This window comes from Mustela erminea, chromosome 21, assembly GCF_009829155.1.
Source record: "Mustela erminea isolate mMusErm1 chromosome 21, mMusErm1.Pri, whole genome shotgun sequence".
Taxonomy (NCBI): Eukaryota; Metazoa; Chordata; class Mammalia; order Carnivora; family Mustelidae; genus Mustela; species Mustela erminea.
In genome coordinates, this window is record NC_045634.1 from 25,555,342 (window position 1) to 25,578,319 (window position 22,978).

A 22,978-nucleotide genomic window follows, 5' to 3' on the forward strand; every position below is an offset into this window, starting at 1 on the left:
ATGGCAGGCGGGGGGCGGGGAGGAGAGTGCGCCAGGCCTATGAGGGAGAGGCGTATGGCAGGCGGGGGGGCGGGGAGGAGAGTGCGCCGGGCCTATGAGGGAGCAGCATGGGTGGGTGGGAGCGGGAGAGCGCCTGGGCTGGAGGAACAAGTCTCCCGAGCGAGAAGAAGGGAGCGGGCCGGGGCGGGGCCTAGGGGGCGGGCCTAGGGGGCGGGCCTAGGGGGCGGGCCTAGGGGCGGGGCCTCCCAGGAGTACACCTTTTAGGGCTGCGGGCAGAGGCTGCGGTTTAGGAAGCCTAACGAGTGCGAGAGGAATCCGTACGTGGCTGTTGTTTGGAGGCTGTGCGGTGAGTGCTGCCATCGGCCCTTCCCGCCGCGACCCTTCCCGCCGAGGGAGCCCTGGGCCCGCTCCCTCCATCCTCCCAAGCTCTGCGCCCGCCCCGGCGACCTGCCCCGGCCTGCAGCTGCTCCGGGGAGGAGGACGTGGGCACGGTCCGTGCAGCGGATCCTTTGTTATGGCACCACGACGGGTGCGAGAACGTGCACCGAAGCCTGCTTAGCGAGACACCCGAGGGGGTGGGCGAGGCCAGGGGCTGTGGATGCCGAGAAACGGAGATCTGGCTGGAGATACGGAGCCCGGAGGACTGGAGGATTGAGAGGCCGGGCCGGGAGCGTCGAGGCTGGGTTGCAGAAGAGTCTGGTCCCGGGGGCCTGGGGTGAGGGTGGGGGGCGCCGGGGCCGGGTGGTAGGGGGTTGGAGCTGGAGCCGACGCAGCGGGATGCTTGAGAAGTGAGGGTGGCTGGGACCTTGGGCTGAAATTGGGTCGGGAAAAGAGGAGCGGATGACCCGCGCCAAAAAAACGGAGCCTCGAGAGGGCGGGAGACGAGCCTGGTGCTGCTGAGAGTCGCGGACTGATCCTCCTATTACTGGAAGAGGGCTTGGTCTCTGCTGCTTTCTCTGTCTCGGGCCTAGATTTTTTCGGGCTGACTGTGTGACTCAGTTTTCCAGAGAAGTAAATTCCAAGCACTGAATTCCATTTCCTTTTCAGACCCGCAGGCTTCCATAATTCCTTGCAGCTCTTCCCTGTGATTATGTATCTGTTGCCAAAGTCACCTGGGAGCTGCTTTAAAGTCCCCTCAGGCCATGTTGGAAAGGCTGCCTTTCCCAACCCTCCTCCCTCTTGATTTCGGTGGGTCTGTTCTAAAGCCATGCAGTCAGTAGTTGCCCCTGTCCCTGTACTGTACTCAGTAAGTGGCATCCAAGCCAAAAATGAGCGTTCTCAGCTACCTCTCCCTCCCTGTTCCTTCCCCAATTAGCCATCAAGCCACCAGGACCTCCTAAATATTGGTGAGCTCTGTCCACTCTTCTCCATTTTTGAGAACCACCCTAGCCTCTTCGCTAGCTATAGCAGCCTCCTTATTGGCCTCCATACTTCCAGACCCTTCCCCCTGCCCTCCATTCCATTCTTCACAGCGCAAGCTGAATGATCTTTATAAAATAGAATTCTAGAAGGCTGCTCCTTTGGGCATAGGACAAACTCCAACCCTTTAACAAGGCTAACAAAGCCAAGCATAGGTTGGCGCCTTAGTCCCCTCCCTTGTTTTATCTTTCTTTATATCACCATTTCATTTACTGAACAGCCAGGCTGATCTTCAGACCTAGTCTCTGCCTGGAACACTCTGCATTCCCTCTTTCCCTTCATTGCATCACTTTCACTTGAGGAACTCCCACTTACGTTTCTGTTCTCATTAAGTACTTCAAGGTTAAGTCTTCTAATGAGTTCCTTTTGCATCCTACATTTCATAAAAAGCAAATGGCATGTCCTTTGCAGTTCTTGTCTACTATCTTCCCTAATAGTTTTTAAGCAAATTCCATGAGGGACTATATTTATCTTGTTATCTTGTTGTTCCTTATTGTTTTTCTCCATATATATATATATATATATATATATATATATAGTCTGGCAAAAGTAATACCCGCACTACAATATTATGCTTTTTAATAATTATGCCCTATCTAGAAAACATAAACCTATTTTGGGTTTACTTAGCAAATTATAATTAAAAGATGAGAATTAGAAAGAAATGGTAGAAGTGAAATATGGAGTCACTGTGACAATGTGAATTTGCAAGATAGTAACAGGTGCTAAGGAAGGTGGTGCTCAGCCACTTTGTGTTGGAGTTACATGATCTCCAAGAATGACTGTAAAGCTTAAGTCTTCCCTATCACCACCAGATGTTTGAGCTTTGGTTTTGCTTTGCTCTTCTGCAAAAAAAAAAAAAAAAAAAAAAAAAGGCTTTGAAAGTTAGAATGTGTTTTAATGAACAATTACTGGAGTGTGGCAATAAAATCTGTTCACAGTTAAAAGAAAAGAACCATTGTACCTAATTAAATCAGATTTGCTTTTGCTCTTTAAAAAGGGCCTTGCTTCCTGCCTGTTTAAGAAACTGACATGTTACCTGATATAGGCAGTTACAGTATTTCTTTACTGTTTTGCTTTCAAAACCAGTTTCACACAATCTACTGCTTCAGAGCTAAAAGGCAGTCTTTATTTTCATGTATGGCTTTAAAACAATTTTGGTGCCTACTATTAGACCTTTAAACTCTGCTTCAAATAGGGGAAGCACTGGTTTTTGCACCCCAACAAAGAGGTGGGAATTCTTAGACTGTTAGATAATGTTTTGTACACGTGTAACAAATGTAGTGGAGGGGAACAGGTAGGTATTTTGTTGTCAGAACACTCAAGGCCAAGTCCCAAGGCTGCCACTTACTAGCTCATTCATAAGTTAGGCATAAATCAGATATACACACCTCACAGGGTTATTGGGATAAAATGAGATGTCTGTTGACTATGCTTTGTAGCTAGATAATGTTACTTCTCTGTCTATTTTGTTCTTGCCTGCATATTGCTTATAGAGCTTCTGAATTAGTGTAGAGTAAGATAAACTTCTCTGATCCCTACTGAGCACTGTCTGGCAGTTGCCTTGTGGAGCTGAATAAGGGAGTACAGGTGTGAGTCCCACACAGGGACAGGCTCCTTGGCTCCAACCACAACTCCATACACAGGTTTACTGCAGTGCTCTGCACACAGTTCAGTAAATTATGACAGTGCCAGTGACAAATGAATAAATACTACTGACTACCGACTCTGACTTTTCCCAGTTTCAGACCTTCACTGGCAGGCAGGGTTTCTTTAATCCAGTGGTTGTAAACCAGAATGTGCTTCTGCAGAGGAGTGGTTCTGAGCAGCAGGGAGGAGACTCTGTAGGTTGTAATTTTTATAAATGGCATCCAAGATCCTTCGTTCTATATTTATTTTGTACAATATATGACTTTGAACAGTGGGGAAACAATTCGAGCCTGTCTTCCTGGTCCTGGGGCCCTTCCAGAGAAAAGGAAAGAATGGTTTGATCTGTTTGTCCGGCACAACTGAACTTAGTTTAGTTTACTCTGTTTTATTTTACTTGATGCTCAGTGTCTTTTCACCTTAACCAGGTCTAATGGCAATGTCCAATTTGGTGATTCTTAAAATTCCCCAGAGAAATTCAAAGACCAGATGGGAATGAATTTCAATAAAACCTCTAGTACATTACAGCTGAAATCTGTTCTTATCCAAACTATTGTGAGAAGTCTGTTCTTTCTGTTTAAGTTACTAAATCTGGGTTTGTTGACTGCTTTTGAGACTTTGTCCTCTCTAACAGGTCCTTAAAAAAAATAAAAGATTGTATTTATTTATTTGACAGACAGAGATCACAAGGAGGCAGAGAGGCAGACAGAGGGAGAGGAGTGATCCTAGGACTCTGGGATCATGACCGGAGCCGAAGGCAGAGGCTTTAACCCACTGAGCCACCCAGGTGCCCCTCTAATAGGTCCCTTCTAATAGGTCATAAATACAATCCTGATGTTTCTCAAACTCTTGGCAAAATTATAGCCTTCCCAGAAGTCATAATGGATAGGCTTCACTTTGACTTTACAGGCATATAGAAAATATCTTAATAACATGAAACCAGATATTTGACTTTTAGAAGATTACCCAATGGTATCAAAAACACCATAACTGTCATTCCTATTTTGTTCATTAATTAGAGTAAGTGCGTTTACTATTTCAGTATCTCTGCTGTCAGTTTCTGTCATGTTCTTTTTGTTCTCTGTCTCATCTTAATGAGAGCTTTTAGGTTATGGATTTTAGTTTCCTTCCTTGAAACTCTGGAGAGTATTACCCTAGTCATGTGGAAGAGTGGGAGTCTGCCCTCTCAAGGCAGACAGATCCCAGTTTGAGGACTAGCCAGAAAGACCTGAGTAAATAATAAATGTGTACCTAAATAAGTAAAAGTACCTTTTGGCTCAGAGGCTAGCCCAGACGAGCCAGCATCAAGAGGAACTGTTTGTACATGACACTTGTACACAACCCTCAAATCACATAAGGCATTGTGATTCTTTGGCCGTTTCTTTGGCTATGTGTTTTGGTAAATCTTTACTCATAAATTTTTTTTTTTTTTTTTTTTTTTTTTTTTAGATAGACCCATGACCCATGATAGATGATTCATAAGTGAGCAGTATTCATTCTGATGTCACGTTTGGAGATTTCAAACCAGGCGTTATCCTTTGCCTCAGCTTCCTTTTAGGACAGGCCCTAGGAATAGGCTACTGCTGTGTGACAAGTTAGCAGAGTAGAATCTGGCAGACTTTACTCATCTAATGTCTTATTTTGAAATCTCTACCATAGGCACACTTTCAAACTGTTCGTTTATAATAACAGGGTTTTGTGGGCTTCTTAATTTTAACACTTTATAACTTGATATCAAAATTTCAGTTTTAGAAATTAATTTTCATTCTGCTGCCTTCACTGTAGATCATTTATCCTGCTTTACTGCATTATTGCAATATACAATGGTCTCTTTAGTCGGCTAACTAGAATATAAATAGGAAAACATTATGACTTTTCACTTGTTTAGGAAAACAGCATAAAATGTTTAAATACCTATTTTAGAGTGACCATACATTTATACCGACAACCTTTTTTTGTTTTTGTTTTTGTTTTTGTTTTTGAAGATCTGACTGTTTGTAGCAGCTTCAGTGACAAGCATTAAAGGGGTCTAGGAACTAGGAAAGTAAGTCTAAGACCCAAGTTGTAATTGCCATCTAATGCCAGTTGGTCTATTACAATTTCTCCAGGATCTAATATATGTTTAGAAATATATTTTATTATCAGCAGCATCCTGAGTTGATAGAAAGAATTACATACATCAGTATGGGAGAATCAGTGATAATTTCATTGCTGTGCTAGGATATATTTTTTGAACGCTTTTGGTATGTTTTCCCACTTATGTTTTGTCAAATGAAAGTGTTCTAAGAACTTAAAGTCCTGTGATCACTGAGAGTGTTAAATATTTCCCTTGAGGGATCATTTTTTTATCCTTCTAAGATGAAATCACCATCCCCAGTATAATTTGTATTCAGCCTGGCATTAGCTAATGGAGGTGACGTAATGCTAAGTGTGACAAGTTCTGCAAGAACCAAAGCTCTTTCTCCCAAGAGTGTGGATGTGGTGTTTCCATGTGGAAAAAGCAGATGGTGACAAGAAGAGACTAAATGTGCACATGTCTGATGCATTGGGGATTTTATTTACCACCGTGTAAATTTGTGATAATATACGAAGGTCAGCTGATCCTGTTGCAATATATATGGTTCAGGTACTGATAAAGAAAGCAGTGAAACTCATCATAGTGTGTGTTCCTGAGAAATCCTTATCAAATAGTATAAGACACTGTTTTCAATCCCATTCTAAAGAACTCATCTTTTTTCCTTCCAGCCACTAACTGCCTTACTGAAACAAAATCGTCCATCTCATGCCTAATATCAAATATCATTAAATTACAATTATTTGTATTAGGCTTGATCTGTATGAAACTTTCTTTAACTATTAAAAGTGACTTGGTTAAAGTTCAGTAAATGTATGAAAAGGAAGTGAGTACTTAAAAATCACCTACTGTTTAGGTGAAATCTTAACATTGATATGAGCCAAGAAGCCAAATATTTTAAAACTCTGGAAAGCAGAGCACTATTTAAATTTAAAGTTTCTATAAGGGTAACATAGTTTCATCCCATAGCTTTATTGTTGGCAAGAGATAAAAGGTTGGTAGAAGTTAGTATTTCCGTCTAAGAATTGGGGCACTGTTTGCAGGAGTGTTTGACGTGAGATCTTAAAGGCCTCAATCATATGTGGGAACCCATCAGCTTTTAGGGGGTCCTGAACACATACTGTGTATCCTATGTTTGGAAAACCCATCCGCAGGGCCAATTTGAAGCAAACTGGGGCCAGAAAGGACATGGCAGGAGCTCTAGGTTCAGCTTTAGAAATTTCCATTTTTATTAAGTCTTCTTTCCCATTGTTTATTTTTTTTAAGATTTTATTTTTATTTATTTGATAGAGAGATCACAAGTAGACAGAGAGGCAGGCAGAGAGGGAGGGGGAAGCAGGCTCCCCGCTGAGCAGAGAGCCCAACGTGGGGCTCCATCCCAGGACCCTGAGATCATGACCTGAGCCGAAGGCAGAGGCTTAACCCACTGAGCTACCCAGGCACCCCTCCATTCTGTTTTCATTCCAGATTTACTACAGGCTGGCCATAAAGTCTTGAAACATAGATAATATTATTTTCTTATGGATTGTAATATAATAACAATAAATCACTTACTATGTATTTGCCTCTGGTTTGAAATTGTTAGCCACTCTGTAGCTTTTCTCTCATTTCATCAACTTAACCACAACTTTGTTTTTTCAATCATGGATGGATAATTGTTTTGCATTATAGTCTGCCCAGTTAGAACTGGCATGCATGGGGCAATTGGGCTCTATATTTATGGTTTAAGAATGTTTGAGGTTTCTTGTACTTAATCTATGTTTGTGGTATGTGTGAAACAGAAAAAGAAAGAAAAAGAGGGAGACTAGAACATGGTACAGAGCAGCCAAGAAAAGATTGCTACTTTCATAGTAGTAGCAGTCCCCTGTTTTTGTCATTCTTGAAACAGGGCTGAAGGTTGAAATTGACCACACAATCCTGGTTGATGCAATCTATCCCTGCCTATAGATATTATTTTATAAGATAAACCTTGTTACTATTTTCTAGGTTAAAAAAAAAAAAATAGATGTCGTAGAAAATACAGGAAAATATCAAGGAGTAAATAAGTAGCCAGTAATCCCGTCACCCAGAGATAGCCACTGTTGGATGATAGGTTAATGTGTGAAGATGCTGGATAATTACTTTGGGTCTTTTCTTGTATAGAAAATTGAGATTATATTATTTTATAAAACTTTATAACCTATTTTTACTTAACCTTATAAGCATTTCCTGCATAATTTAGTTCTTTAAAAAAGTTTTCTAGCTGTTTTAACTAATGTATGGATATACCACAACGTAATTATTCTCAATTCTCAATGTTCTTCTCTCCCCTCCTTCCCTTGCCCTCCTCTTCCCCCTCCCTGGGGTTATTTTTTCTAGGCTATGTTCTTAGAAGTGTAATTTTACCAGATCAAAACTTCTGAGTTTTTATTGAGGGATAGGAGGACATAGCAAGATGTTCTCAAGAGATAATACCAATGTATGCCCCTTGTAGTAGTGTATGAGAATGCCGATCTCCCACACCCCTGCTAGCATTGTATGTGATTGGTTTTTGGTATTACTTGGTTATAATACATGGGTAAATATACACGAATGTACACCTTGGACATTTTGGGATTCTTGTCTCAGAGTTTACCTTCTAAATATAGAGAAAATAGAAGCGATCTTATAAGAAGTACCTCATCCTTCTTGCCTCACATTCGCCCTCCTTCCACATGTGCCCCAATACTTTGCCCTCCTTCTGCCTTTGGGGGATGAACCCTTACTTGTTCTTAGCTGAGACTAAGGCCTCCCCACAGGTGAGAGATCTGCAAATCCTTTACCCCTTCAGGAACTTTCTCTCCTCTTGCCTTATTAATTTCTCACTTTACACAGATCATTCTCATCAGCATGAAAGCAAGCCTTCCATGGCCCGTCTTCAAAACCAAACAAAGCAAGAAATCTCTACCTCTCATCCCCCTCCAGCTCCTATGCCATTTCTTTTTCCCCCTTCCCTGCAAAACTGCTTGCTCACTTGTGTTCTCTTTACTCCTTTTTGTTCTCCCATTTTCTCCCTAACCCACTGCCATAACATTGATCCTTTTAAACTATAATGTTTGAAAATTGTGACACTTGGCTGTTGTGTAAATGTAGAATAAATATGTTTCAGGTACTTTATTTAATTAATAATAGAACCAGTAAGAGACTAAGACCAGTTCAAAGGAGAATTAGAAGAGCAAACAGATGGTTAGGTATACTGAGATGAATTTGCTAATAGAGGCAGAACTGGTTAGTATCCTACAGGGCAGTGAAACATAATTTGGAAGGGTCATTTTTCTATAGGTCAAAAATCAGTATCATTGAAAGACAAAATTCTTTTTTGTTGCTATAGGCAAGAACCATTAGCATGGCTATCCATTTTCTATGACTTAATTTCCTACAGAGTTGTAAAATAACCTACTCATTACAAGGTCAGATAAAGAGTTAGTAACCAAAATCTGTAAGGAGCTTATCAAAGTCAACAGCCAAAAAACCAAATAATCCACTTAAGAAATGGACTGAAGCCATGAATAGACATTTTTCGAAAGAAGACATTCAGATGGCTAACAGACACATGAAAAGATGCTCAACCACAGCCATCAGAGAAATACAAATCAAAACGAAGATGCGGTACCACCTCACACCTGCAGAATGGCTAAAATTACAATACAGGAAACAACTGGTGTTGGCAAGGATTCAGAGAAAGGGGAACCATCTTAACACTGTTGATAGGAATGCAAACTGGTGCAGCCACTCTGGAAAAGAGTATGGAGGTTCCTCAGAAAGTTAAAAATAGAACTACCCTATGACCCAGCAATTGCACTACTAGATATTTACCCAAATGATACAGACATACTGATTAGAAGGGGCACCTGCATTATCAACAATAACCAAATTATGGAAAGAGTACAAATGTCCATCGACTGATGAATCGACAAAGAAGATACGCTATGTGTGAACACACACAAACACACATATATACTCACAATGGAATATTACTCAGCCATCAAAAAGAATGAAATCTTGCCTTTTGCAACGACATGGATGAGTTACAGTGTATTATGCTAAGCAAAATAAGTCAGAAAGACAAATACCATGATTCCACTCAAACGTGAAATTTAAGAAACAAGATATGGAGGAAGGGTGGAAAAAGAGAGGGAAGCAACTCATAAGAGAGTCTTAACTATAGAGAACAGAAGGGTTGCTGGTGGGGAGGTGGGGAAGGGATGGCTAAATGCATATGGGTATTAATGAGGGCACTTGGGATGAGCACAGGGTGTTGTATGTAAGTGATTGATCGCCACGTTCTACTGCTGGTACCAATATTACTTTCTATGTTAACTAACTAGAATTTAAATAAGAACTTAAAAAAAAAAAAAAAAGACACGCTATAAAGTCAGCGAATCCTCAAGATTCTTCTAGACCATGCCCAGCACCACACTGAAATGCTATACAATAATTACTTTTGCCCATTTCCAGGTGTTAGACAATTTTTTCCTCATAATCCCCACTATACCCATGGCCTTCTTGCCAAAGCCAATGGTCTGTCCTCAACTGACTTGAACTCTTAGCAAAATTTAAAGCATGGAACATTCCTTGAAAGACTTCTGCATGCTTTGGTATACAGCATTCATCTGACTCCTCCCCACTCACCTCCCCTCCTCATTTCAGTCATCTTTCTTAGTCTCAGGCTGGCCTTGTAAATAGGAGAGTGCCCTGTGTATCTCCAGTGCTGATCTCTCCCTGAGTTCCAGACTCTTAACTACATATATCCAGTGACCAGCTCTAATCTAAGCCACCATCATCTCTTTCTAGAACTATTCTGTAAGGCTTTCCATTGGCTTGTGTGCCTCTACCCCAATCTTCTACAGTTGATTCTCCATTCAGCAGCCAGAGAGATCTTTTTAAAGCATGCCGTCCCACCTCTGCTTAAAACACACCAATGGTTTTTCCTTGCAACCAGAATAAAACCAAAGCCACTCTTGGCTCCTGAGGGCCCTATGTGATCTCACCTTCCCTACTTCATCTCTTCTTATGCCTTCCCTTCTTTTACCATGCACTGGTCAAAATGGTCTTTGTTCTGTACCATGAATACCCCAAACTTTTTCAGGGACTTTGTACTTCTTGGTCCTTCCCAGCAAAGACAGCTTCTGTGTCATTTAGGTCTTGATATAAACATTACCCGAGAGATGGCTTCCTCAACCAGCTTAGCTAAAGTAGCTTATACTTCCAGTCTCTCCATTACTTTACCCCATTTTCTTTCCTTCACTGTCCCAATTAGTGTCAGAAATTTTACTATCAATTTATAATTATTCTTCCTTTCTAGGATGAAAATTGAAGGTAAGAACTTTGTCTTGTCTTCCACTCTGCCTTGGTGCCTACAGTGATACCTGTTACAAAGCATGTGCTCGCTAAGGTTGTATTCACCATCCTCCCTTGGTTTTCTAGAAAGCCTATAGGAAAAAAGATGGTAGAAAAGCAAAGAGTCTTTGTTAGAAAAGCAAAAGAAAGACTGGCTTTGAGAGGAAGTAAAACACTGCTCTCCTCTATGGTTGAATTGAAATGGTCGCACTTCCTTTCTTCCATATTCTTGTCTCCATCTTTTCTAACCATAGGCTCACATGGGATTTGGGGAGAAGGCAGGAATGAAATTAGCTTTGGAGAACAGAAGAGGTCTCCTTAGCTTTGGGCTTGGAAAAGGGTGGGTTTGGTAGGGATTTTCAGTTTGGGATGATGAAAAAGTAAGTTCTAGAGATGGATGGTGGTGATAGCCTACACTAATGTAACTATACTTAATGTTACTGAGTTATATACTTAAAATAGTTAAGATGGTAGATTTATGTATCACAAATTTTTTTTTAAATTTAAAAGTGGTGAGGAATGCTAGGACTTTCTGTAAAGGCTTTTGTGGTTGGCTGAGACCTATTGATGGGCTTTTATATTCTTTTACGATTTCTGATCTTAGTATACGAGTCAGGTTAAAGTTGTATTTTGATTTGTATTTTTGCATTTGCCAGCGCTTCTAGAGGCTGGAGAAAGTCAGGAATTTGGGGGTCTGTTTTTCTCTTTTCTTCATTTAGGGAGGTAGATAGGCATGGGAAGTATGTTTACTTCTGGAAGGCCAGAGAAGACATGGGAGAACTCCAGAAGACAAGTAGTAAGGAACTGGCTTCTTCAGAGGCAGCAGAGCAGAGTGGGAAGGAGAGGGCCTGAGTCACTTAGCTCTGTGACTGTGGACAGAGTCATTTAATCACTAGAAATGGGGTTTCCTGACTCTCAGGAGTGGTGGGAAGAGAAAGATGAGATGCCTAGCACAGTGCCTGCTGTCTAATAAGTCCTCCATGGGTGCCAGCTGCTCCAATCATAAGGACTCGCTCACCGTGTCAGGTCCACTAGAATTGTCTGATGGAAGATTGAAAGCAGAAACTTTAGTTCTCTCTTCTAGGTTTCCCTGGCCATTCTACCGCCCTAGATGAGTAGGTGGAATTCTCAAGCCCAGTTTCAGAGTAAAGATTACATGGAAGTTTGGACTTCCTGGTGCTGTGTCTTTTGAGAATCTAAAGCTTTGTAGCATAGTAGCATGTGAGCTATACCATTGTGATGGGAAGTTTCCGGGTTTCGTCTCGACTGTGCTGCCTTGGAAGACTAAGTTCTTAGCAATGATTGACCTGATCTGTTGTGAGAGAAACAAATTGCAGTCTGTATCTTGATATGGTGGGAGTGGATAAATGTAAATATTTATCAAGCTGTGTGCTTCTTACCTGTACACTAAATGAAGTTCATAGCTCAGTTAAAAAAGAGAAGAGAAAGAAATGGACTACATTGCACATACTTTTAGAAAGGATTATAGCTCTCAGGTTTGACCCCCAAAAACCTTTAACAAGAGAGGAGAAGCTGAGCCAGGAGTGGTAATACCAGTGGTAAAATGTCCATATATAGCATTGGAATAATTAATATAATGCAGTGATCTTCTAATGACAGATTAACTCCTGTCTTCTTTATCGTCCAGTTAGAGGTATCCATGGAGAACAGTGAACACACGGTGGATGCAAAATCCATTAAAAATTCGGAAACGTGAGTATTTCTATTGGATATATTCTATTCTATAATATATTCCTATATATTCTATTATGTTACATATTCGATTATATATTCTATATATACTCTATATTCTAAATATATCTATTCTATAATATATTTCTAATAGAAAAATATTCTATTTCTATCCTTTATAATGAAGGAAAGATGTGTAGGTAATACAGCAGACTTGAAGGAACGGGGAAGCAGAAAGGGCTTTCAAACTCGAGAGAACCAGCTGACATCTCCCTTGGCAGCTGCGTGGCTTTTGCACATGTTAACTTATCCTCCCTGAATCTCGTCTTTCAAACCAAATTTTCATGATACTGTGGGGAGGGCACAGGGCACGATGAGGTACAGCGCCTGCCCCATAGTCAGAATCCCCAACCTGCAGAAGGATGCCTTAGGAGAGGCAGAACTTGCAATTCTTCTGTGCCTCCCAAAATCTGTCTGTAGGATGACAGCTTTTGTGTTTGGAGGAGATTTTTTGGCTTTCTGTTTATTTATGAGTTGTTCTTTTTCTTTAAAGATTTTATTTATTTATTTGCCAGAGAGAGCCCAAGCAGGGGGAGCAGCAGGCAGATGGAGAAGCAGGCTCCCTGCTGAGCAAGGAGCCTGACACGGGGCTCGATCCCAGGACCCCAAGATCATGACCTGAGCCGAAGGCAGGCATTTAACCAACTGAGCCACCCAGACATCCCTATTTATGAGTTTTAAAACTAAAATGAAATGCCAGTTCTGAGTCTGGGGAAGAACTGCCTGCTTTTAGATGATCTTGCCCTGTCTGTTTTTCTGTCTTCCTCTTTCTAGTAGTTTGCTTATTAATGCTTCCCATAACCAGAAGATGGAGAAAGGAAAAAGATCAGATGTAAACACCGTTAATGTAATTCATGTCATTATCCACTTGGGATCCCCTGTGGAACTTTGAAATCTGAAACTTTCTTCTGAGATCCGGTATTATTATTTTGGACAAAAATCACAGTAATTATTTAGTGATCTTCATACTAAACAAAAGTATTACAGAACAATCACCAGGTTACCAATAATGATTTAGCAGTGTCTGCTTAACTGAAGAGATTTATTAGAAACTAAACTTTTTTTTAAATTTTTTTAAAGATTTTATTTATTTGACGACAGAGATCACAAGTAGGCAGAGAGGCAGGCAGAGAGAGCGAGGAGGAAGCAGGCTCCCCACCAAGCAGAGAGCCCAATGCGGGGATCAATCCCAGGACCCTGAGATCATGACCTGAGCCGAAGGCAGAGGCTTAACCCACTGAGCCACCCAGGCGCCCCAGAAACTAAACTTTTGAAATACAATCTCATTTTAGAAGGTTTGGGGTCTTTTATTTATTCTTTAAACCTTTTTAAGTGACTTAAAAGGTTTCCTACCTTTTCATATCATACAGAATATAATTTAATAGCAAATTGCACAGGATCCCAAAACAGATTTAGGTCTGTTTCAATCCGATGATAAGTTATGCTCGTGTTCCTCGGCTTTTGAGTCTGCTCTGCGTCAGGCATGTCCCCCTCCCCATGCAGCTTTCCTGTTGATGGTAGAGGAGCCCTCCCTCTTAAGGAGGCAGCAGGGGTGGAGGGGAATTACAGTTCTGGGATCCACCATTTATATGATTTTCAACAAGTCACTTGGCTTTCTGAGCATAAATTTTCTCACCCGTAAAATGTGGGGATCTTTACTGTTCGCTAAATATAGTTGTTTCTGACCTCGACTGCTTTAATTTACTATTTTAATCTTTTTCCAACAATGTTTGTAGAATTGTATATAATCTGAAATACTCTCAGGTTAAATGCATGAGGACGTGGACTTGAGGTGTTGATGTTTGGTGTCCCTAGACCTGATGTGTCCTGATCCTTGGACTAGATCAGAGGTCAGGCCTGCCGTCTATTTTGGTCAAGTTTTATTGGGACATAGCCACACACATTCCTTTACATGTCGTCCTGGGCTACTTTCACCAGTAGAATGGAGTAGCTGCTTCAACAGAGACTGTACGACCTGCAAATCTCAAATATTTAATGTTTGGCTTTTTTGAAAAAAAAGTTTTTTGATCGTGGTCTAGATAACAGGTTTTTGGATAAGTGACCTGCAGACAACTATTTCCAGTTCTTTACAACAGTGATCTGTGTATTAACTGTTAATTTGTTCAGCTCATAGTGTTTAAAGAACAATTTAGGAGTGGTGAAAAATACCATGCTTTGAGATGTATTTGCATTTTTTTCAGTTTCTTCTCATTTTCAGGGTATTTTTAAGATCTCACTCTTACCTTGAGAGATAAATATCTCACAAGCTATAAGAAATTTAAGAATTTTAAACTATAAAATACATTTGGTGAAATTTTATAAAAATTTAGAGGAAGATTTAAAATGTAGAGAGTAAAAGCCTGAACTCTAAAGTCTGACAGGTGTGCTACCCTTGGCTCTGACAGTGTCTGTGTCACCATCAGCACTGAGCCTCGGGGTACGCATTTCCACATCTGTGAAATGGTTTCTCATGAAATTTAAATCAGGAAAGGCCTATAGCACAAAGCCTGACATTCATTCAACAAATGTGAACTGTTCTTATGTATTATAAAATTTGTATTACTGTGAACAGCAGCATCGATCATTTCTACCTTTGTTAACTGTTTTTTGATTTCCAAACAGAAAGATCTTACATGGAAGCAAATCAGTGGACTCTGGAATGTCCTTGGACAACAGTTATAAAATGGATTATCCTGAAATGGGTTTATGTATAATAATTAATAATAAGAACTTTCATAGAAGTACTGGTATGTACCCTAACGTAATTCTTAGTCCTCTTCAAATATTGTACCATTTACGTTTGGTATAATATAAAAAATAGAACTGATGTTATTCATTAGTAAATGATAACACAGAATAGCCACAAAGTAAAGATAGAGCAGGACCCTACACATAGTCCATCACGAACTCTTGATCTTCTGCCCATTATCAGAATTTCTGCTTCACTTCTTTGTATCTTCATTTGCTCTATTGACTTTTCCCTTTCCCCCCACAAAAATGACAGAACCCCATCTTAAAGAGACTTTTCTTTCACCTTGCTTCCTCTTAAGCTATGATCTGATTTTTATCTCTTCTAAATTTTTGAAAATATGGGCTGTAAGCTTGCCATCTTCACTTCTCTCCATCCCTCTTGAATCTCTTTTCTGTTTTCTACCTCTGCAGAAACTGCTTTCGTAAGTTCCCCATGGCCTGATCACTAAATCTCTCTTCTCAGTCTCTCTACTGGGTGTGACTCTACTGATATGGTTCAGAATATATATATACATATATATATTTAGAGAATATAAACCATCAAATCCCTTATAATTCCAGAAAGTTCATTAAAATCTGGATGTGTTGATTCTTTTTTTCCTGAGAGTTTCTTTCAAAGCTTAATTTGATTCATAATACGTAAGCAGTGTTGTATTCTGCTTGTTCCACTTAATGTAATGTAAGCATTTTTCACATTGCTATATAATTATCGGATCTTTTAATTATTATATAGTATTCTATTTGCTTAATTTGCATAATTTATCCTATGAATGGGCATTTGGGCTGTTTCTCCATTTCTTATTTTTTATATTTATATTGATGCTATGATAATTCTTTGAATTGGCATATCGATCACATTAGACTTAATTTTTTTTTTTAAGATTTTATTTATTTATTTGTCAGAGAGAGAGCGAGCGAGAGCGAGCATAGGCAGACAGAGTGGCAGGCAGAGTCAGAGGGAGAAGCAGGCTCCCTGCGGAGCAAGGAGCCCAATGTGGGACTCGATCCCAGGACGCTGGGATCATGACCTGAGCCGAAGGCAGCTGCTTAACCTACTGAGCCACCCAGGCGTCCCTAGACTTAATTTTTAATTAAAGAAATTAGAAGGACCAGATCCAATTTAGGAGGCCTTCTATTGGGCCAGTGGTGAAAATGGCCAGAAGAATCCAGGTTGCCCTGGAACGATAAGCAGAACTTGGTGTTAGAATAGTTATGAGGAAGGAGTAGTGGGAAAAATAGGTGTCTGAATCTGAACGAAAGTCTTCGTATTGCTTTTGGCTGTAAGTTGAGATGCCACCTTCAACCATCAGATACTCTACATCACGTTGCTAGTTATAATGCCCACTTCCTGTAGAATTTTACACTGTGGAACCTATTCTTTAACAGCCATAACCGCAAATTACTTAACCCAGGAGTCTAACTTTAGCAATCGAATGAGCTCTTCTTCTGCTTTGAAATGTGAAGGTCAGGTCCTCACAGTGCTCTCCTGATAGTCTTGTGTTTTCTGTTCTACTGTTAAATGGCTCATGGGGCGCCTGCATGGCACAGTGAGTTAAAGCCTCTGCCTTCGACTTGGGTCGTGATCCTAGGGTTCTGGGATCGAGCCCCACGTCAGGTGCTCTGCTCAGCGGGGAGCCTGCTTCCCTTCCTCTCTCTCTGCCTGCCTCTCTGCCTACTTGTGATCTCTGTCTGTCAAATAAATAAATAAAATCTTTTAAAACAAACAAACAAACAAATAAATAAATGGCTCACAACCCAGGACCAGAATTCAGTCTCTTTGTCACATAGTTGCATGGTGTCGTCATCCTCTCCAAAGTCAAAACTTTGATGGGCTTATTTTAATTTTACAAAAATTACCTATGGCCATAATACAAATTTCAGAAACTACAGATTAATAAAAGAAAAAGCATTAAAGTCACTCATAGTCACACTACTCAGAGATGCTCTATCAACAGTATTTTGCATAGGCATTGAGTATTTTTTTTTATATTAATACATGTTATAATTTACTCAGTTCTAAGGTGTGTCTTCTCTAACACTTTGCCATTTTTAGATCTGAGCACATTGTATAGTCAGTCTGTCCATTTATGTGGAGAGTACTCTAAAGGAGAACCTGAAGCCCAGAACCCCTGGGTACAGGACTGACGCTAGCCTTATTACTTTCAACAAGTTCCTGAACTTCTCTTTGCTCCCTCTCCCACATCTGTCCAAGTGAAGCTGGTCACAGTCACTGTCACACTGGTGTTTGGAAGGGTTGAAGGAAATTACTCATAGCAGGATGCCTGGTGAACAAGATTAATGTGGTAGTGGTTTGTGGGTTTTTTTTTTTTTTTTTTTTCTGGAAGCATATTAAAGTAGTAATGGATTTTAAAATTGTTGGGAACCTAAAAAAATGCAGTTCCTCTGAATGTGTGAGATGTGTGTATTGTTATATATAGCATTTTTTCTTACACAAAAGTAGGATCCCGTTTTACAGGGTTTTTTAATACAATGACCATTTCCCATGGCAAAATTTTGTCTATGGAAATTTTTTTAAAAAGATTTATTTATTTGAGAGACACAGAGAGAGAGAGAGAGAGAGGGAGGGAGAGATGAGGTGAGGGGCAGAAGGAGAGAGAGAATCCCAGGTAGACTCTGGGCTGAGCTTGGAACCCACTGCAGTGCTTGATCCCACATCCCTGAGATCATGACATGAGCCAAAATCGAGAGTCAGACGCTCAACCGACTGAGCTGTGTCATGTCTACAGAAATGTTAATGGCAACACAGTAGTCCATTATGTAAGTGAATCATAATTTATTTAACCGAACTTCTCTTGTTAAGCATTTCGGTTGTGTTTTTCACTATCTAAGCAGCTGTGAAAGATATCCTTCTGACCATAGCACTGATTCAGCTTATGCTATGAAGTGTCTTATATGCTAAGAAACTAAAGAGACTTTGTGTTAGATCAAAGTCATTGAATTTTCTTAGCAGTTGAAAAGATTTTATTGTGGATTGTGTGACTTGCTGAATAGTTTATTTCAGAGGAATTATTATTTTTTTTAATGCAGTTATAAGTAATCCTTTCTGTTTTCAAGGAATGGCACCTCGGTCTGGTACAGATGTAGATGCAGCAAACCTCCGGGAAACATTCACGAACTTGAAATATGAAGTCAGGAATAAAAATGATCTCACATGCGAAGAAATTTTGGAATTAATGGACAGTGGTAAGAAATAATTAAAAGAATGATGACCCCCCTTTATTGTCCAGTTTTATATTATGGTATAGCTGTAATTATAATAATAAGGCATGAGAACTGGGGCACCATATTCTATATAATCCCACATTTTATATACATAAAGTAAAAGTTACTCATGCTACCTCCCTAACATGGTTTGAGGTATGTCGACTGCCCCAAGGTGGGTTTTGATGATCTCTCAGTTCTGTCCTCAAGTTTCTTCATCTTCCTCCCGTACAGTTTAAATATGATGGTATTTAAACTCGATGGGTGAATGAAGTTGTGTTGTTTTTTATGTTTATTTTCCTTACTTGTAAACATTTTTCCAGTCTCTAAAGAAGATCATAGCAAAAGGAGCAGTTTTGTTTGTGTACTTCTAAGCCATGGGGATGAAGGAATAATTTTTGGAACCAATGGACCTGTTGACCTGAAAAAACTAACAAGTTTCTTCAGAGGGGATTACTGTCGAAGTCTGACTGGAAAACCCAAACTTTTCATTATTCAGGTAATTTATACCTGAACAACTTAGTTATTGAGGATTAATCAGGGATTAATTTGCTCTTTTTTGTGGATTAGCCAATGGATTTATTTTTTTCCCCTGAAGCTACTGAACTACTTTAACTTTTTTATTCATTTAAACTATCACTTACAAGATAGAGAATAAATATTTCTTTTAGACTTGAATCAAAAAGATTCCTCATTTAACCCATGTTTACCCAGCCTTTACATTTCTTAGAAATAACAATTATATGTATACACACATACACATACACACCCAGCATGGAGCCCAACATGGGGCCTGAACTCACGACCTTGAGGACAAGACCTGAGATCAAGAGTCAAAAGCTTAACCAACTGAGCCATGCAGGCGCCCTTAAATGCTTATTTTCTAACTGCTAGGCCTGCCGAGGCACAGACCTGGACTGCGGTATTGAGACGGACAGTGGCGCCGAGGACGACATGGCCTGTCAGAAAATACCAGTTGAAGCGGATTTCCTGTATGCCTATTCCACGGCCCCTGGTAAGACAGTTACCGATAACAGACGTTACCTGGAGAGTCTAAACACAGAGCAAGAGTTCCAAAGGTTTCCAAGGTTTTCACATTCATAAACAGCTAAGGGGTCTGTATTTTAAGGTAACAGAAGTGTCAGAAAGTCATCTTTAAGCAAAGTTCGGCTGGAAGGTGTGCACTTATAAGAAAGTGGGAGGATGGGGTAACCGGGTGACGGGCATGACGGAGGGCACGTATTGTGATGGGCACTGGGTGTTACGTTCAACTAATGAATCGTTGAACACTACATCAAAAACTAATGATGTACTGTATATTGTCTAACTGAACGTATTAAAAATAAAATAAGAGGGGCGCCTGGGTGGCTCAATGGGTTGAAGCCTCTGTCTTTGGCTCAGGTCATGATCCCAGGGTCATGGGATTGAGCTCCTCCCTCAGACTCTTTGCTCAGTAGGGAGTCTGCTTCCCGCCCCCCCCCCGCGCCCCCCACCTGCCTCTCTGCCTACTTGTGATCTCTGTCTACCAAATAAATAAATCATCTTAAAAAATAAGAAATTAAAATTAAAAAAATAAGAAAGCATACATCCACAGTGTCCTCCATGAACTTAATGCCAGATATTATAATGTACAATACAATATAGTGTATTGTAATATAGGGGATGAATTGTAATCTTATGATACGGTATAGTATGTGCTATATTGTCACATTTTCCAGGAATTCCTTGGAAGATGGGAAATAATAAAAATAAACCTGAATAGTGTGTGAGAGGGTAGAGTGGAATGGGGGAAAAGAAATAGGTTACTCCATATTATTGCGGTTGTGTTGTACCTGTCCTCCTATAAATAAGTATCGATTGATTGTGCAATTTATTTATTATACAGCTAACTCGGGGTGACACAAAGTTTGGAAATAGAGGACAAATGTATATTTAAAGAATGTTACTTTTTTTTTTTTTTTCTCAGTTTATTAACGTTAACAGGGTACTTATACATTTAAACATTTACTGTAAGTTGTCAGTAACATTTAACTCTGAATTATCTTTCCATAATTTTTTTAGGCACATTAGAATGTTACATTTTTAAATACGCTCAATATGATTTCTTTTTAACCTCAAGACAGTTCCAGGTAAAGCACTTCCAAATTAGAAGCAATAGATCCGAGAGTTAATCTGAGAAAAAGTACAATGGATACATTGTGTTCTCTTTTTTTGGAGTTTTTGAATATTCTGTAATGTCTTTATCATACTTTGTCTGGATGCCTTGTAGACAAATTTAGGACATGCAAATATGTGCATACATAAGCAGTTGATGTCTGGGGTGAATCAGTAATCTGATGGCAACATCATGCCTCTTAAAATGGTGTCTCTTCCACGTTTGTCCCTGCATCTTTCACATGTTTCCCTCTTCCTCCCTATGAGAAGGGAAGCCCAAACAAGAGAGCTCGCCATGATTCAGCGGGGAAGGTAGTTCACACTCTTTTTTCCTTACCAAAAGGAGAGGTGTATGCACAATGCCAACGCCACCCCCAGCATCATCTCCCCTGAAACAAGAGGAGGTGTTCATTTCCTTTTTATGGCTGGTAATGCATGTGGATCTTTGTGCTTGTTTTTACCTTTGTGATTATACATAATCTATAAAATCAGATACTCATGGTACTTGGGTTGTTACTCTGCCTCCTAGGTTACTATTCCTGGCGAAACTCAAAGGACGGATCCTGGTTCATCCAGTCACTCTGCACGATGCTGAAACTGTATGCTCACAAGCTTGAGTTTATGCACATTCTTACCCGGGTTAACCGAAAGGTAGCCACAGAATTCGAGTCCTTTTCTCTTGACTCTGCTTTTCATGGAAAGAAACAGATTCCATGTATTGTGTCTATGCTCACAAAAGAACTGTATCTTTACCACTAAAGATGGATGGTGGTTTTGGTTTCTTTATTTTATTTTTTATTTTTTATTTTTTTTAGTTCATATGCCAAGTGAGGAAATGGTTTAACTGATCCTGTATTTTCCTCTCATTTTAATCTAATCGAATACTTCACATGGTACTTTGGAACCTGCTACTTTCATAGCAATAAAACTATAAGGCTACCTCACTCTCAGAACCAGGTAGTCAAAATTGAATTTAATTAGGAATAAATAAAAATGGGTAGTAGTACAATCGTTGTGAGAGGAAATGTTTCTAAATCAACTGCCCTGAAAATTAACAAGTTTCAGTGATGCTGTTATGAATTTTTAAGTAATCACGAAAGAGGTTAAACACTGTAATTATAAATTTCAATGATCTTAACATGCTCCTATATGAGAGTATGTACTCTGATTTTTGTCAAACCACAGACACGCTAATGGGAAATAATGTATCCTAGAATGTGGGGCTCCGTGGGCAGGGTCAAAGTCCTAAAGACCTACCTTGATTTTAGAATCAGGATTTGGAGACAAGTCAATTGTATTTTTTGGTAATTTGTCTGAGAGCATGGTTTTGTGATGTTAGGCCCCAGCATGTCTTTATTGCAAAAAGTCATGTTTAGTATTGAAAAGGAAACTAATTATTTTGCCAGAGGAATTATGAGCAAATCTCGTTGACTCTCGCCAGGAATGTAGCTAAATGCAACATCAAGAGGGGGTAGGCCGTGTTAGAACTACAAGGTGCAGAGATGCAGCTATCCGCCAGCACCCAAATCCTGTCCTTTGTGCCTGAGCCAAATCTGTTGAGCTTCACATGCCAGCAAAATATGTGAAGAGATGTTATGTAAAAACCTCACACTGTCGATCACGCTGCTAGCAGCGTGAATTGAAGAAACTCTACAGGAATGCACTAAAATACAATTTACATAGTAGTAACCAGTGAAATGCCACGAAAAACAATAAATCAATCAGCTGGGCACTCCGTCATTAGAAGATGGTCTGAGCCTGAGCAGAGACACTGTGGGCACAGCCTGTGTGATGAGGGCAGAGCCCTGGACCGGCTTTGGGAAAAGGCCCGCTAGCTAGTTTTTCCATATGGACTAGTGTGCGTGGAAGATACCCCCCGACCCAAGGCAGGAATCTCCAAGAGAGCTAACCAACTCGGAAATTTCTGAGGTGGAAATTTTCCAAAGGTGCTAAGAGTCACAGCAGAAACCATAGCACATTTTATGGTACAGTTTTTAAGCGTGTTATTTTCTGTTGAAGTTTACAGTCAAAGGTACAAAAAATGGTAATTATAATGATGTCCCGTTCATTGAATGAAAGGCCCTTGGCACGCAGGACCTTAGAAATTACCAGTCTCTCCTCTCCTCTGGTGCCTGGGGAAGCAGCCCCCACCATGGAGGCCAACCCCGCAGGCGGCCTCCCTCAGGCAGGTCCTGAGTCCTTGCTGCATCCCGGGGCCTCAGGGGTTTTGCAGTGGTGACATTTAAGGTGAGCTATCTCTTGCTCAAAGAAAGAAACTGACATTTATAAATGACCACTCTTTGTTTTACCTGTGGAACTTTTTCTAAGTAAATAAGGCATGTCCTGGTATCTTGAGATGTGTTCCTGTGTGACTGTTTTGTAAATTTTTGTTATGCATTTTTATTTCAAAATATAAATTTTAACTTAAATCACCAATGTGTTCAAGTTTTTGTTGTTCTCATTTCTGATAATGGTGCCGCTAACTCTAGTTTAAAAACAGTTTTAACCAAGATCTGGAGCTTGATTTAGAAAGCATGCAGCAGGATTTTGTCATCAAATATTTTGAGGTGGTGGGGAATTACTGAATAGGATAAGCAGAGC

General features: G+C 40.1%; 1 protein-coding gene across 1 annotated transcript; it reads left to right on the plus strand.

Moving 5' to 3' along the window:
* The first annotated feature begins 232 nt into the window (after window positions 1-232).
* On the plus strand, window positions 233-21,993 carry CASP3 (caspase 3). Its single transcript, XM_032329038.1, has 7 exons — window positions 233-346; window positions 12,147-12,211; window positions 14,873-14,997; window positions 18,077-18,205; window positions 18,547-18,722; window positions 19,118-19,238; window positions 20,907-21,993. The coding sequence occupies exons 2-7, from the start codon at window positions 12,159-12,161 to the stop codon at window positions 21,134-21,136; spliced, it is 834 nt and encodes a 277-aa protein (XP_032184929.1). The 5' UTR covers window positions 233-346; window positions 12,147-12,158; the 3' UTR covers window positions 21,137-21,993.
* The last annotated feature ends 985 nt before the right edge of the window (window positions 21,994-22,978 follow it).